The sequence below is a fragment of the Antennarius striatus genome, chromosome 17 (genome assembly GCF_040054535.1).
Source record: "Antennarius striatus isolate MH-2024 chromosome 17, ASM4005453v1, whole genome shotgun sequence".
In the NCBI taxonomy this organism is placed as follows: domain Eukaryota; kingdom Metazoa; phylum Chordata; class Actinopteri; order Lophiiformes; family Antennariidae; genus Antennarius; species Antennarius striatus.
Window position 1 is genome coordinate 8625350 of NC_090792.1, and position 15742 is coordinate 8641091.

Below are 15742 nucleotides of genomic sequence, written 5' to 3' on the forward strand. Positions count from 1 at the left end.
TCCCTGTCACCATGGCGATGTGTGTTTGTATGAGACTGTGAAGCTGTAACAAGACAAACTTTATAAAATTGAGACCGTCTGTTTAGCTGTTGTCAGATACGGTGTGTGTGTGGTGGTTTTATCGTCTGTGTGTGTGTGTCTGTGTGTGTCTGCCTCGCGTTGAGGGTCAAACTGAAATACTTCACCACACTGATGAACACACTGATAATTGACACAGAGCCACACTCCTCACACTGTCTGCTGAACAAAAATCACATACACACACCTCTTCTGTGTCTCCCTTCTCCTCCGAGGTCCATCTCCCCTCCCTTCCTCCTATGTCTCGCTCCTTCTTCCTCGCACCTTCAAGTTTTTATTTTCCTTTTAAGAGGTGGTTTGAGCTCGCAGGCGAGTGCTCGGGAGAGTTTAACCGTGGATCTGCGTTCCGCTTCAAGTGCTTCCAGGGCCGAGAAAGGACAGAGAGGTCAGGGTGAGCGAGCGAGGGATAGATGGACGACGGAGGGGAGGGGATGAGGAGACCAGGAATGTTCAGTCAGTTTGCTGGAGGGTCCATCCCAATCAATCTCCTCCAACCCGCCTTGTCTCTTACATTGTCCGGCAGCACAGCCTGTGGTTTGCATTCCATTTAACATTTCAGAAAATGTATTTCTATCTCTAATTATAATTAGAACCACTGATGGAAAAATACAATTTTGCAGCGCTGGTCTTCTTCAAAACAGAGGTTAGAGGGATAACCGAGATACCTGGAAGGAACAGGACTGGTGACCTTACCAACACCGGTTGCGTTCATCAAAGTGGTTATTTTTATGTACGTCTTTCACAAATGAAAAAAAAATAAAGCTGCAAAATAAAGAACTGCAAATGCAGCCGCGGGGATTTTCAACAAAAACTTAGATTTTTACTCAGTTCGTGGTGCAAGTTGTTACAAGAAAGCAGTAGTAAGAAGCGGGTGAGTTTATGCAAGTGTGGAGCCGGGCGAGTTTTCCAGTCACACCACTCCCTAAGAGGCTGCTTGGTGGGAACACCGCCGCTGGCTGTCCCTGTCCCTCTCCCTTTCTCTCATTATTTTTTATCGTGCTTGCTTTCTCTTATGTTCCCTCTTGTGTCTGGCGTTCCCTCGTCCCCACCCTTTCCTCCCCATCCCTGTTTGTCTCTGCAGCATTCTTCGCTTAGAGCATTGCTGCGGTACAGGCCTCCCACCGAGGAACAAGGCTGAATTTTCCATCCACATCTCTGCCTCTGTTCCTCCCTATTATTTCTCGGCGTCTCTCCTCCAGCTCTTTCTCCTTTTCTTTTCTGTCCTCCTTTTTTTTTTCCTTGTCTTCCTCCCAATCCACACATCAACCCCCCCCCCCCCCATTCCCATCCACCGGTCTATTCCCCACTCCCACATTCCTCCGTCTCTCTTCCTCTTGATGGCTGCTTGCGTTCGAAGTGAAACAGCAAAATGCCCTCCCCGCAGGCGTTATATTCACAAAGCACACCGTCGGCCAAAACAGGAGGAAAAAAATGGCACTGGCTTGCTGCGTTAGCCGTTTAGAGAAATCCCATTCTAACTCCGTCCGACAGAAAACCCTAACCGAACCTTAACAGCGTGCAATTATTTTCCCTCACGAATACATGTTTTCTTTCTTTCACTCCATCGCTCTCACTCTCCCCAACATCCCACTCTCTGTTTTTTAGCTTTAGCTGCAGTTTTGCTTTACTTACAGTTGCTACTCAGCATTGGAAGTAATGAGGATCTTGGGAGAGCGCTTGTTTTGTGAGCCACTGCCGGCCTGCTCTCATCCCCTACAGGGAGAGTTAACTGGCATTTGCCCCCGGCTTGGAGAGGCATTGACTCGCACCTATTGAGATCTAAACCGCCATTATTGGAGCCCGCTGTTTATCTGCATCGTTCCCCTAAAGACATGGCAAGTAAGGGGATATTACCTCGATGTGTGTGTGGGTGTGTGTGTGGGTGCGTGTGTGTGTGTGTGTGTGTGTGTGTGTGTGTATTCACAGCCTAAGGGTTGTATTAGGAGTTGGTGCTGAAGCAGCCCTTTCTCTGTGTTCCACACCAGTCTATTAGTGCTCACTGCCATTACCTCACTTTAGCGTGGTCTGTGCTGCTCCATGGGGTTTGTATAAGGAAAAGTTAGTTTGTGTGTGTGTGCGCGTGCTTGCGTGCGTGTGTGTATGCACCAACCCTTACCCCAGCCTACCCCCACTGGCAAGAGGCAGGGCACACCCCAGATGTGTCGCCAGCACATCACAGGGCCACACATAGACAAACAACCACTCACTCTCACTCACACCCACGGACAATTTGGAATGACCAACTCACTGAAGCTGGAGGTGTGAGGAAGGGAGAGACCCAGGAGAGAACTAACACAGACACAACACAGAGAACACACAGTCTCCACACAGAAAGGAGTCAAACCCAGAACCTTCTTGCTGTGAGGCGACAGTGCTATCCACTTCACCACCATTCCTCCCGCACCAAATCAAAAAAATAAATTGTAACAAGTCTGTAATGTGGAAAAACTGCCGTTTAAAGGCAGAATCCTCGAGCAGTTCTAAGAAACGCAGAGAGAAAAGGAAAGAGATATATGGCCCAGAGAGAGACCGTATATCTCTCAACCACATAAGAGTTCTTTAAGTTTCCTGGGTTTACCTACAACATCAAATCTTCAAATCACACTGAAGAATCATTATGAAATTCAAGTCAGGCAACTGGAAGGAGTTACTGGAGATCTTCTGAACCAAGCTTTGGTGGACTGATGTGTTTGGGATCACAGTCTTGTTGGAACATCCAAGAACACCCAAGCCTCATATGCTTCATAGACCATCTGTTTTCCTCTTAGATTTCCCGACAGTTGATAGAAGCTTATCTTCTACATGTTGCAGGAAGTGCTTCACTGCTGGTCAGGTGTTCTTTTCAACATCAACTTTATTCTTTCTCCTAGAGGCACATCACTGATCCACAGGACAGAAACGCTTTGTTTCTTCCATCCACAGATGAACACAAAATATCTGAGTCTCTTAGGAAGTCGTGAGTGATTGGAGTCAACTTTTTTTGTGCTTTTGTGTAAACAGTAGTGAACATCTTGGAGTTGGGTCATGAACCGTCTGTGAATTTAGACATTATCAAATAAAAATGTACTTCTAAAGTACGTCCATGAAGGTTGGAATTGTGTTTACAAATGTATCTCTTGTGATTGGTGATATTCCGGAAATTAATCATTGTCAGACAGTCTGTCATTAAATTTCTTCTCTTATCAAAAATAGGAAAAAATTCTAATATCCGTTGTTAGGGGGTGATTCATTTTAATTTCACCAATAGGCTGTCCAATAGTGTGTTTTTAGTCTAAGAGGAAGGAACTTAAATCCGAAGTTCTGGTGAATTGACAGTCTGGCCTTTGGAGAATGTGTTAGTCTTTATCTCTATCAGTGAATGCTTTAGCATTAAAAACAAATTATAGTTGGTTTTAGTTGAACAAACATTCGTAGTATGGCATAAGAGTGATCAACAAAAATCAAATAATATTGCGAGTGTATGGGTTCTGAGATACAGAGTCTATTACTGAAAGACGTAGCACAAACTCACACATTCAGGCTTTATCAAGTTCACCATTGTTTTATTTTGAAAGTTCAGGAAGTTGGAGAGGCATCTTGTTACACAGCAGTAAATTACCGAGTCACTGTGTTAATTAACACACAATCGACACATGCATGGAGTGTTCAGTGTGTGTTTCCATTCATATGTAATGTTAATGTGTTCCAATGCTTCTTTCCCTAATTGTCCTCCTGGTTTAAGTTTATTTCCGCACTAATGTACACCCACACCTTCCTTTCATCTGCAATTAATAGAAGTTTTGTTTGTTTTTTTCTTACTACTTTTCTTCATTGACATCACACAGCAAACACAAACACACACATAGCTTCTTAGCTCAATATTACCAGAACCCTGAAACAACAGAAATATGGCCACTAGTGCTCTCCCTCGGCTTTGAACTTCCCAGCATTTGCGTTTGAAACCCTGATGAAAAAAGCTTCAAAGACCTCATTCCCCGTCTTCAAAGGAGACTCAGGGTTGCCTCGACAGTCCAAGCTGTAGAGAAATTTAAAATGTCTATTGGGTTTTTAGTGAGGAGCATTATCTCCAAAAATGCAATAAACTCCCATTACTTTTGGTCCTGCTGCCTCATCATGCAGGAAGGGAAGCAAATGGTTGTGCTTGTTATGTGTATTTCTACAAAAGGGAAAATATAATTTCTTGATTCTCCAGTCCTCACTCAAGACACTTCTCCGTAAACTCTTATCATTATGACCAGTAAAATCCTTTAAGGAATAAACGTAGTGATTTCTTGTAGGTCATTGTCTTAAAATTAATCATTTGAACACATACACGATCATGAATGTGTTACTTTCACCATGAATCACACAGCTCATGTCAGTCAAAACAGAAACATCTGATCAGAATGTATACTTTAATTAGATGTAATCCATAAGAGAAACAGCAAGACACATAAACCACAGATGTGAGTACCAGCATATTTTACACACTCACTCTTGTCTGTCTTTGTTTGTCAGGGATGTGTTCTGACTGGCGTATCAGGATGAAAAGACTAAGGTTCACTTTGTGAGGATGTATTTCCATACTGTAAACTAGGCGCTCCAGTGTTTCGCAGATTTGTGTTCTCAGACTTTGGTGTGCGCTTGTGACATTGGAGGCAGAGCACAGATTACAACTGCTGTCGGGGATTAAATACTACACAAAACGAAACGCAGCAACAAATCTTTTCCTTTAAACTTAAATAAAATCATGTTGTGTTTCTTGGTATTATCAATAGTTTGTTGTGTGTGTGTGTGTAAGTATGTGTGTGTGTGTGTGTGTGGGGGGGGTGGAACTTGTGAAGGTGTTAATTGAGGGCAGCGGATAAAGATGCGTGCTGTGGGACAAGCAAGGCATTGCAATGCCATGCCATTGCCATGTGCTAATTGTGTCACGGAGCACTTATGGGATCACTAGCAGTAGAAGTAACACACACACACATATATATATATACAACAGAAGGTCTAAACAGTGAAGTGCTGCATGTAAGCGGTAAAACATTATCTCAGATTTTTAGACAATAAATAACAGTGAAATGACAAACGACGTTGAGGATCGGATACTAAGAAGACGAAGTTTGATTTACATAAAGAAACACGTAATTTAAAAAAATCTTTACATACATATTATAAATACATATTATACATATTATAAAGCAAGGCAGGCTCTTACGTGGATCAAACATTAAATGGCAAACACTCAATGAACCCAGGCAGAAGGATCTGCCCAGGCTGCTTTTTCTTTTCCATTTATTTGCTTTGTATGTCCATTCATAGGGTAGCTTCAGTTGAGTTCTTGTAGTTCTGTTGGGTTCTTTTGGTTCTGTTGGGTTCTTTTGGTTCTGTTGGGTTTCACCGTGACAAACTTATTCGGGATTAGATAGGATGGCGGCGCGTGCACTTGCAGCAGCTCCTCTCTCTCCCGCTAGAGCAGTTCTTTCATGTGTTTTTTGTACTGCCTGTGGGTCTGAGAGGACTGTAATTTCATCTGTGCTGTATATCGTGTATACATGGTACATTTGACAATAAAGTTGACTATGAGTATGACTAGCAAACGCTGACTTCTTTCTGTAGACAAGAAAAGACAGGGTCATCTCCTGCTGACATTCATCTCTCTCTTTCCCTCTCAACAGCACATGAAGAAGAACAGCACGTCAACGATTCGGCGTATGAATTATTAATGGTACGGATAAAACCTGCCAGGACTCACTGTGGAGCCTGTTTGTTTTATTTGGACGTAATTATTTAATGGCGCCTTGTTAAAAATGAGAGTGAGGAAAGTATTGGCAAGGAGAAAAGCAAGGGAGGACGTGAGAAAATGTGAGAAGAGGCCTTTGTTGGACAGTAATTGGTTGTGAAATAATTACGAAGTGCTCGGAGCTGTAGTCGTCCGCTGCAGAGAAAGAGGGAAGAGGGGTGAGGCGTTGTCAAACTACCTCTCTGCTCTCATCCGTTTTTCTATTTTTTCTCACCCAACATGGAAACAAGGATCCCTGTATTCCCTTCCCTCTATTTCCCCGATTCTCTTGTCTTTGCATTAATCTCATCTCTGGTGACAATATACACGACTATGTAGAGAGAGCAGTGAAGCGTGGAGGGCACCGTTCCTTATTTGTACCTTCACAGTGGCATGCACCCGCATACAGTACAAGCTGCTGCCACCATCACTCTGCCATCCAAACAAACCAAGCCTGACAGCAGAACCGGTGCCTGGCATGCATCCCTGCACACACACAAACACACACAATCGCACACAAAGGAAAGGTTTTATCATAGGGTCGGCATCCATGTTAAAGGGTTCACTAAACTCCTGCTAGCGTTCTTCATCCCTACTACCCATCCGCCCATCTAATCCTGTGCAGACTCTAAATCTGGCAGCATGGCCATGACCCTCGATGAGAGGCTTCAGTTTCCCCCAGCTAGACAGAGATAGCACATAAGCACCACAATGTGGTGCTTGTGCTGTGTATGTGGTACATACTGTATATATACAGAAATAAGCATACGGAAATTCATATCCAGATTTTATCAGAGGCGGCTGAATGCATATACCAGCATACCAAAGGTGAGGCTAATAGCACCAACACCTACAGACCATGCTCTTATTTTCTCATCTGCTAATACTTTTGGTCCTCCCATTATCTCTAGCAAACCAATCATTGTTAGCGTTGTGGACTTAAGTGTGAGAAACTCTCCTTTGCTGTGAAAGGCAAACAGATTAATCTGACAGTGATGGACTCAGTCTGCATTGCATTGAGTTGTTTCCGAAGGGCTTGAATATAACAGACGTTATTACATCCTGCTTCGTTTGTATGTTTGTTCGTCCGTCCGTCCGTTCATTTGTCCACCAAATATCTTTGCAACGGTTGCAGGTAGAAAGATGAGACTAGTAGCACATTACTCGGCCGGTAAAGGGGATGAAAATGACCTTGAGGAAACGAGGATCAAGGTCAAATCTCAACTTTTGTACACTCATGAACCGGATAAGATAGAAAGACGAGGGAGAAGGCCAGTAAGACCATAGATCAAAGCTACTGTTTTGATCTATGACAGTAGGTCAGAGCACTAGCTTTGATGTTTGATCTATGCAAGTAGGTCAGGGTAAAATTTTGAATTCAGGGGTGTCACGGGATGTTGCAGTCTGTGACTGCAGTGGTTCTTCTTTTATATGTAAAAGTCTCACACTGCAGATTCAAGTAAAGGCATTCTTTTACCGCATTTACATGTGAACATACATTTATAGCTCCCTAAATAGTCACAGGGTGACGTTTCCCCTTTCCTCGTCATGCTGACAGAGTAACTAATCAAATATTCCCTCTTTGAAGCACGCTGCTTGATCTATTCATGTGTGAGGTGACAGTGTGTGTCTGCGTGTGAATATTTCAGCACATAGCCCATGTGCCTTTGTGCTCTTACACATCTTCTTTTGTGTGTTTGAGTGTGTTATTTACACTTGTTTGTCCAATTACATTCATGTCTGTGTGTGGGTGTGTGTGTGGGCGGCCCGGTCTATGAAAATGTTGTTTATGCAGTTTTATGCAAAGCAATTATGTTGACTTAATTGGGTTTGTTTATGTGGAGAGTGTGCCACCTCCAGTCATGTATAACTGCTACTGTGGACACATCCTTTCCTTGTACATACACATGCACACATACAAATACACACACACACACACACACATACGTGCACCCATGCACTCACTTCACAAAAGAGCCCACTTTTGCTGTGTGATTGAATAATTTGAAGTGTTTTCTTTATAATAATGGATTTATATTCACTAAACAATGAAGCAGCAAAACTGTGTTAATGCAGCTTACTGTACCTCATCCTGAGTGATGATTACTTTAGACACAGCCTTATTTCAAATCATACACTGACATAATAAAAATATTTACTGGCATCATCACTGAATATATAGTCATTAAATCAAGCAATCAGGAAGTAGATTCCAATCCAAGCAAAACTGTTTACATTTTACTTCAAATAGAAAAAATATTACATATTGCTTTACAATTGTCTTTGTTTTGTTTTTTCATTGACTTACATTATACCTCATTTATTGATAAAAATGTGAACAGAGAAGAATCTAGAATCCACATCTGGATCAAAATGTAACTCAAAATCTTTTCAGCTCCTCTTCATACGGGAAATAGAGATCCCTAGCTTTGTGCTAAATCTTCTACAAAAATAGGCACACAAACAAGGTTGGCCTCATAAACTCAACCCAACATTTTTTTGCAGAGATAAAAACAAAGTATTTCTCCTCTTGTCCTTTCTTTTTTTCATTCTTTTCTCAGGTCTGAATCCAAAGATAAAAGGTTAATTTGCCATTTCACTCCTTCCTCCAGGCCAAATCAATTCGGCATTGTCTCTTTCTTCTATTGTTCTAATCAGACTCTCAACTCACTATTGGATTTCAATGGAACAGGCGCAGCCCAAAGACCTGCACAACCACCGAATCAATGAAGCTCAAATGGCTCAGGTTTTCTGTCATGGATTGCTCTAGATTTAACATTTACCCAAGAAGGTGGCACCAGATCCAAAGACTTAATATGTCAAATGACTTCATGCACAGTGATCCTGCCGTGTATCTGTGACAACTGAATTTGTCATCGAGCCCTCTAAAACCATTGTCTGTAGCTGAAGAAACAAATCCAGTGCAGCTCCGATCAAATTAAAACCATCAGCCGAAATCTCATTACTCTTTTTTTTCAGCGGGCAAATGACAGGAAAATTATTGAACAGATGACCTCTGTGTCACATAAAGAAAGAAAAGAAGTAGCTCTTCAGTACCTGCAACTTCCTTCAACTTTCAAACAAAGCAGTTACAAAAAAAATTATAAGTTTGCATTGCACTGACCTCGCTTTTATGCAAACGCAGAAATTCACTTCATTCAAACCATTTACTGTTAATGAGGCACTTTTTGACAGAAGGGGTGGGTCAAATCAGTCTAATGTGTCAAGTCACATCAAGTTCTGGCTCTTCATGTCGTTATTTCATTTTGTTCTGCAGGTTCCACTCTGGCGCCACAGAACTCTGGGAATGGACCAGATGTCAGTCGCTCACCCATGGCCCCAGAGCGAGGTATGCATACACTTACAATAGGAAGGATTGTTGATAATTTTGGAGTTGAATGATATGCTTGTTTTTGTCATTATTGAAAAAATCTTCACGACTAACACGCATGTCCTTAGAACATACAATGCATGCTTCATAGACGGATTGATGGCTGTCACTGTACAGATCAAACTCTGGTAAAATGAGGCTGTACAAGAAAGTCATTCCTCACCAGTGAAGAATGTAGATAGACCAGTAAAAATGCTAACAAAACAAAAAAAAAACAGAGAGGGAAGCAAAGTGTCTGAGTTGCTTGAAGAAGAAACAGTCTTCTTTCTGTTTTACCACCCACCTTACACATTTCATTTCTACGCTGCCTTCTTGACAGCAACAACACCCATTGTCTGTTGGGTTCAGTGTCAAAGCATACTATTTATTTTTTGTTTGCAGTCATCACTGTTACCGTCACTGATGACTCCTCTCAAACTGAACTGACTTTGTTTAAACTCTTTTGCTGCTTTGACTACTACAGATATGATCCATAGCTAGACACCAGCTTATAGCAGCATTCATGAGGAAAATGAGACCATTTCTCTTTGGCAAAGACTCCCTGTTCTGGAATATTCCTGGGATTGTTTGCTACACACTCCTTTTTCATATCCAACCAGGGATTTCCTCTGAGATTTAAATCAGACAATCGTAATGGCCCCTCTAGATTCTCCAGAACATTTTCCGAAATCAAGCCTTGGTAGAATGTGATAATTGATTGAGATCACTGTTCTTTTGGAATGTCCAAAGACACCCAAACATCGGATTGCTCACAGATGGTGAGGCATTGACAGGCATTCCTCAAGATACAAACATTCGACTTACAAATACTAGATAAAAATAGCTCCGTGCCGCCATATCCGACTACTGCTGCAACCAAGCAGCATAACCTTAACATCCTTAACACCCTACACATTAGGATTTCACAGGTCACGTGAAAATATCAAACTAAGTGAACGGTTTGCTTTGATGTCGGACTTTATGTGTCTTTCTTATCAACGTGTCATCTGTAGAATTTTGTCCTTTTATCCAGATCTACGTGAACTTGTGAGCAGGGAAAAAAACACATAATGTATTTATGTGCATGGAGACATTCACAAAGTTTGAAAGTTTGTGCCAGCAAGGAAGACCATAGGTATCATGTAAGAAAACTCTGTCACGCCCTCTCTATTCCAAGTTTATGAGTCGAAGCAATGACAGGTTTTTAACCACTGACCTCTGAACTCTCAGTGTATTTCTACTTGATTCAGCAGAGGTAGAGATGTTGAAGTTACATTATGGTACTACAGATCTGTATTTCATTTTTGTGTTGGTCTTATGTCCTGCAATTGTTTGCTGGTAAGTCTTAGCGAATAGTGATTTTGTATTTAGAGTAGTAATGACATTTAAATGACCTCAAATGGTGATTACAGATTGAAATTTAATAATGACTTATGAACAGTTTAGCTTACGAACATTCAGTTGTTCCAGTCTCTGAACCAATTGTGTTGGTAGATCCAGGACTACCTGTTGTTCTTTGATTTATATAACAATCAATTCCATCTTACCATGTACACACTGCAGGACTGTGGTGACGGGAACCAAAGAAGCCCTTAAGCATCACCAAAAAGACTGGTTTCATTGTTCTTCCTCCATATTTGGGTGTCAAACACACAGACACCAGGATTTAACATTATGTTCCAACATTGGCCAGTTTAGGGTTTGTTCAGATATAAGTATTTATTTTTTTTATGAAAGCACTTCATTGTAAGCCACAGCTTGTTGCCAGAGGCTTGTGGCTTGATTGCTAACTCACATGTGCTCTCCAAGTGGCAAACTGTCTCCAAATATTTAAACTTTTTAACTACTGCTAAAAACACAATTAATACCGTGTCTGTAATTGATAAGGTATTTGCTGAATATTGCAAAAGACAGAAAAAAAAACCCTAAAAGATGATTCAGCATTAATGGAATGGTGCCACTCCTTCGCTATCACCCGATGAAGAGCATTTTAACCTCAGAGATGGATAGAAGGAGTGGATGGGTTAAGATGTAGAGAAGTCTAAAAGAGTATTCCCCAATATGTAGATGTAACCCTTCCGAAGTTAATGCTGATCATTAATGCCTGTAAACCTCAAACCCTTCCCAACCCAGTCCAGAAAAACACAACCCCGTTCGACAGGACTGGCTCTTGTTTATGTTTTGTTCCCAGCTAGGATTAACCCACCCCAACCACCAATACACAAGTCCCACTTTGTTCAAGTGTCTGTCTCGCTGAGAGCCTCTCTCCACTTCTCATTTCCATAAATCCACTGAATGTCCATTTTTTTACCCCACAGACTTTCACATGGTTTGCCTGCTGCTTGTTGTTGTTGTGGTCCAGTTAAGAGCTTCCCTCACTTTATCAGAAAGAGAGAAGGGTGTGTGTGTGTGTGTGTGTGTGTGTGTGTGTGTGTGTGTGTGTGTGTGTGTGTGTGTGTGTGTGTGTGTGTGTGTGTGTGTGTGTGTGTGTGTGTGTGTGAGAGAGAGAGAGAGAGAGAGAGAGAAAAAGAAAAAACCTTGAATGTGTTATTTGCTTTTAGCACTGTCTGCACAATGTTCCTCTCCTCATCCATTTTCCAGGCAATTTGAAGCGCAATATTACACACTGTAATTTTTTTCTCCTCCTCTCCAGAATCCCCTTACCCTAATGGAAGCAAAACATTACAATAATGTCCTCGCTCCTTAAAGCCAGCACTCGCAGCCTAAGCACTTTTAGGCCCCAATCGCTCTTTCCCTCTGTTGCACTGTCTTTCCCTCCCACACACACTTTCTCTCTCTTTGTCTCGGCCTCCGTCTCTTTCCTGCAGACGCAAACACACATTGCGTTTATTGCTCTCTTTCTCCATTATCTCCCCCCACACACTCAGAAACACAAATATAAGCATGCATGTATGTGCACACAAGCATATAGAGAATACACACAGCATTTTTAAACTTTTATCTCTCTCCTCTCGCCTCACATTTTCTCCTGCTCTCTGCTCGGAAGCATAGAATTATACAATTGTCAACTTGCACTTTCCGTTTCCCTAAACCCCAAACTCACTAAAGAGTCGGTCTCTGCATGCTCATTCAACAAAGCGTATAGCTATCAAAGTTTACAGTCGACCGGACCCAATCCATTTACACCTAATCTGCAAAACTGAATCCCCTCCTAATGCACACACACACTTGCACACAAGCGTGCCCACACACACCCTTTCTCCCTCAATGGCTGCTCAGCATCCTTTTCCTATTTGAGGTGGATTGGGAGAGCTTTCTATGGGTTGTAAAAAAAAAAAAAATGAACAGGGCAGTTTGACAGAGCGTAAGCCAAGCGAGGATCACTCAAAATGTCAATTTGAATGGTTGAGGCAGGTTTGGGCCTTAGAAGCTTTGACACACCTATTGACAGAGCAGCTTAGAATAACACAGTGGCTATGATCAGATCACTGACCTATTCTGTGGAGAGTGGAGCTCATGTTGGGATCTTTCAACTCACTCAATTTGATGCATTCTTTTGTATATAAACAGACGGATTCACTTGTTTCAGGTACACACATGTCGATAAACCTGTGCTTTCACCTCTGGTGAAGTTCACCAAACATCCCATTCTTTTTGTGCCTGTTTTGTATAAAACCCAGTCAATGCTCTGCTACTCACTGGTTTCTCAATGAGGAACAGCAGCCAAAGCCTGGGTAAAAGATTAGGGCTTCCATCAAAAGGAAGGGTCTCTTTACACAAGGAAATTGAATGGATACTCAGTTTGTTGAGCCAGAGACTGATCACACCCAAACTCCCAATCCTTCAGTCAACATTGGATTTTACAGAGCAGGTGAATTAATTACTTGGGAGGTCTTTGAGTTTTAGGTGTTTAGCATTATAAGGTAAGTGTTGACACAGCCTTTTCTGTTTGTATTTGTTTTTCAGGGTTCATATCCAATATGCAGAGGAATCAGGCCAGTTCTCAGTTCGCCTCTCCCCAGTCTGGACCTCCCATGTCCCCTCACCCCAACCCCGGGGGTCCATTGTATCCTGGGATGAGTGCCTACTCCCAGAGTGGCCCTTATGGATCTCAAGGATCACAGTATGGACACCAAGGTTGGAGCTTGTGTGCCTAAATGGTCATCTATAGAAGCACGGCTTTAATACTGTTACAACTTGTTTTCAATGGTACAATTTCACAGTGAAGTAAAAGTTTCTAGATTATTGATCCAGTAATTCATCATGATTTGAATCAATGACTGAATGATTTACTATTCACAGGGCCAGAGAGTCAACCCGCAAACAAAATCAAGATACTCCCAGGTTTTATTATCATTGCACTCACGTGAGAAATTGTCCTTGGCCCTGTCGAAGCAATGTACAGTAGAAAAACTTGTCACTCTATTTTAAAAACAGTATGAAATTTCTTGGCCATTTAAAAAAATAATAATAATAGTGAGCATTTTCCACACGCTATGATTCCTTTCAAACTTTATTATGAATTATTAGTTATGAAAACAGCCCATGAATTGACTTTATCTGACATCAACTTTGATGAACACCTTGCTTTCTAAATACTCCTATTGGAGTGATGAATACTGAATATATTATTCAATTACGTGGGTTATCGAGGAGTTTGGCCTCAGATGGGAGCGCCACATTTGTCTTTTTTGATGACTGTTGGCCTCCATTTCATCGTTGTGCTGGGCCTTGACATCAGTGTCGTTTGGTTTCAAAAAGACTTTGCTAATGTGGAATACAAAATACGCAGCCATCCTCTTTTACCAGTCCCTAACTCTATCTACATTGCCACTAGAAAGTTTGTGAACCCTTTCAAATGTTCTCTATTCCTGCATTAATGTGACCTAAAATGCGATTAGATCGTCATTCATACATTAGATGTGTTTGATTGAATAAAAATATGAACCTCTAGAATCAGAAGGTTGTTTAAAAGAGTTAAAGGACTCAGGCATTTCAGTCATTGGAATAACATTAATGGGGTTAACTAGGTGTGAGTTTAGCAGTGTGTTTCCTATTGAAAAGATATGAACTTAGGTCTCTGCTAAAATAGTCTTGATCAAAGGAGACTTTGGCATTGATGAATCAAAAAGTTGTTTGGCATCACCAGCTACGAAAGTGTTTGAAAGAGAGTCTGTCCTTCACCAGTTCACTACCTGGCAGCACACGGGTGATTCAACAACACACCACAGAGAGGTGTGTAATTCTCCAAGAGATGACAGATAACCTCAAGGTAGCATCTAAGTAGCTGCAGGCCTCGCTCGCATTGATTAATGTCAATGTTCACCGTCAGCAGAAAGCCACCAGTCTTTACGAATGAAAGGACCACGTATAAAGTTGGAGAAAGGCCACATGGATGAAGCAGAGTTAATGGAGTGATGGTTTAAATGACAGCCGTCAATGGCAGAAACCAAACACTTCATTCAAGACCAAGAGCCTCGTCTTCTCTGTGATAGTTTTTATTATACAATCTGAATACAAATTAGTCTGTGAAAGACTGTTTATCTTTGAATTGTTCAAGTTTACATTCCAGACTTTATTCCCAATGAACCGTCACTGCTAGAATCATTGAAGGAATAGGGTCCAAAATTCCCCCGAATAACAGAAAGTGTTTGGCTGAAGTTATTATTGTTGTTGTTGTTATTGTCACAGCACAGGATTGCGCTGTGCAGCAAGAGTGTTGGCCTTGTGAGGTATCTAAACCCACGGTCATAAACCATCAATTCATCACTGCTGGCTTTGCAACTAATATAAACATTATTAGTTGATTAATGTGTGGTAACGGGTAGTGCTGTCGCTTCACAGCAAGACGGTTCTGAGTTCGATTGCTTTCTGTACGGAGTTTGTACATTCTCTTCGTGTCTGTGTGGGTTCTCTCCAGATTCTCCGGCTTCCTCTCACCTCCGAAAAAATGCAGCTTAGGTGAATTGGTCACACTAAATTGTCTGTAGGTGTGAGTGTGACCGTGAGTGGTTGCCTGTCTTTCATGCGGCAACGCAATGCATTGGCGACATGCCCATGGTGTACCCCACCTCTCACCCATAGCCAGCTAGGATAGGCTCCAGCATCACCCATGACCCATGAAGTTGATTATAGCCCTCTAGTTTTCAAGAAAATGGATGGATGGATAGTCGATTGGTATTTATCACAGATTTATATCCAGTCAGTTATGTTTTACTTTGATAAGGAGTGGCCAGTTCAAGAGCAGCGTGGACCAAAAAACTCTAGAGTGTGAACTGGTAACTGGAGAGGTGCCAGTGTGTGTGTGTGTGTGTGTGTGTGTGTGTGTGTGTGTGTGTGTGTGTGTGTGTGTGTGTGTGTGTGTGTGTGTGTGTGTGTGTGTGTGTGTGTGTGTGTGTGTGTGTGTGTGTGTGTGTAAAGAGTGTCAAAAACATTTCCCCACTGGTGATTAATGGAGTACATTAAATCTCAAATTTTAACATTTAAAAAATAAAGTGATTTGTCATTATGGGACAGTGTCTGGCTAGAATATTTTACTTTTCCGTCCTACACTCCTCTGGGACTGAAAGCAAAGCGCT

General features: G+C 41.8%; 1 protein-coding gene across 5 annotated transcripts in view; it reads left to right on the forward strand.

Moving 5' to 3' along the window:
• LOC137610611 (AT-rich interactive domain-containing protein 1B-like) overlaps positions 1 to 15742 on the forward strand; it is a 172620-nt gene that overhangs the window by 117698 nt on the left and 39180 nt on the right. For all 5 annotated transcript variants that reach the window (XM_068338283.1, XM_068338286.1, XM_068338287.1 and 2 more), the window contains exons 6-7: positions 9111 to 9182; positions 13131 to 13301. In XM_068338283.1, the coding sequence (XP_068194384.1) occupies positions 9111 to 9182; positions 13131 to 13301 (243 nt within the window). The remainder of the gene's footprint in view (positions 1 to 9110; positions 9183 to 13130; positions 13302 to 15742) is intronic.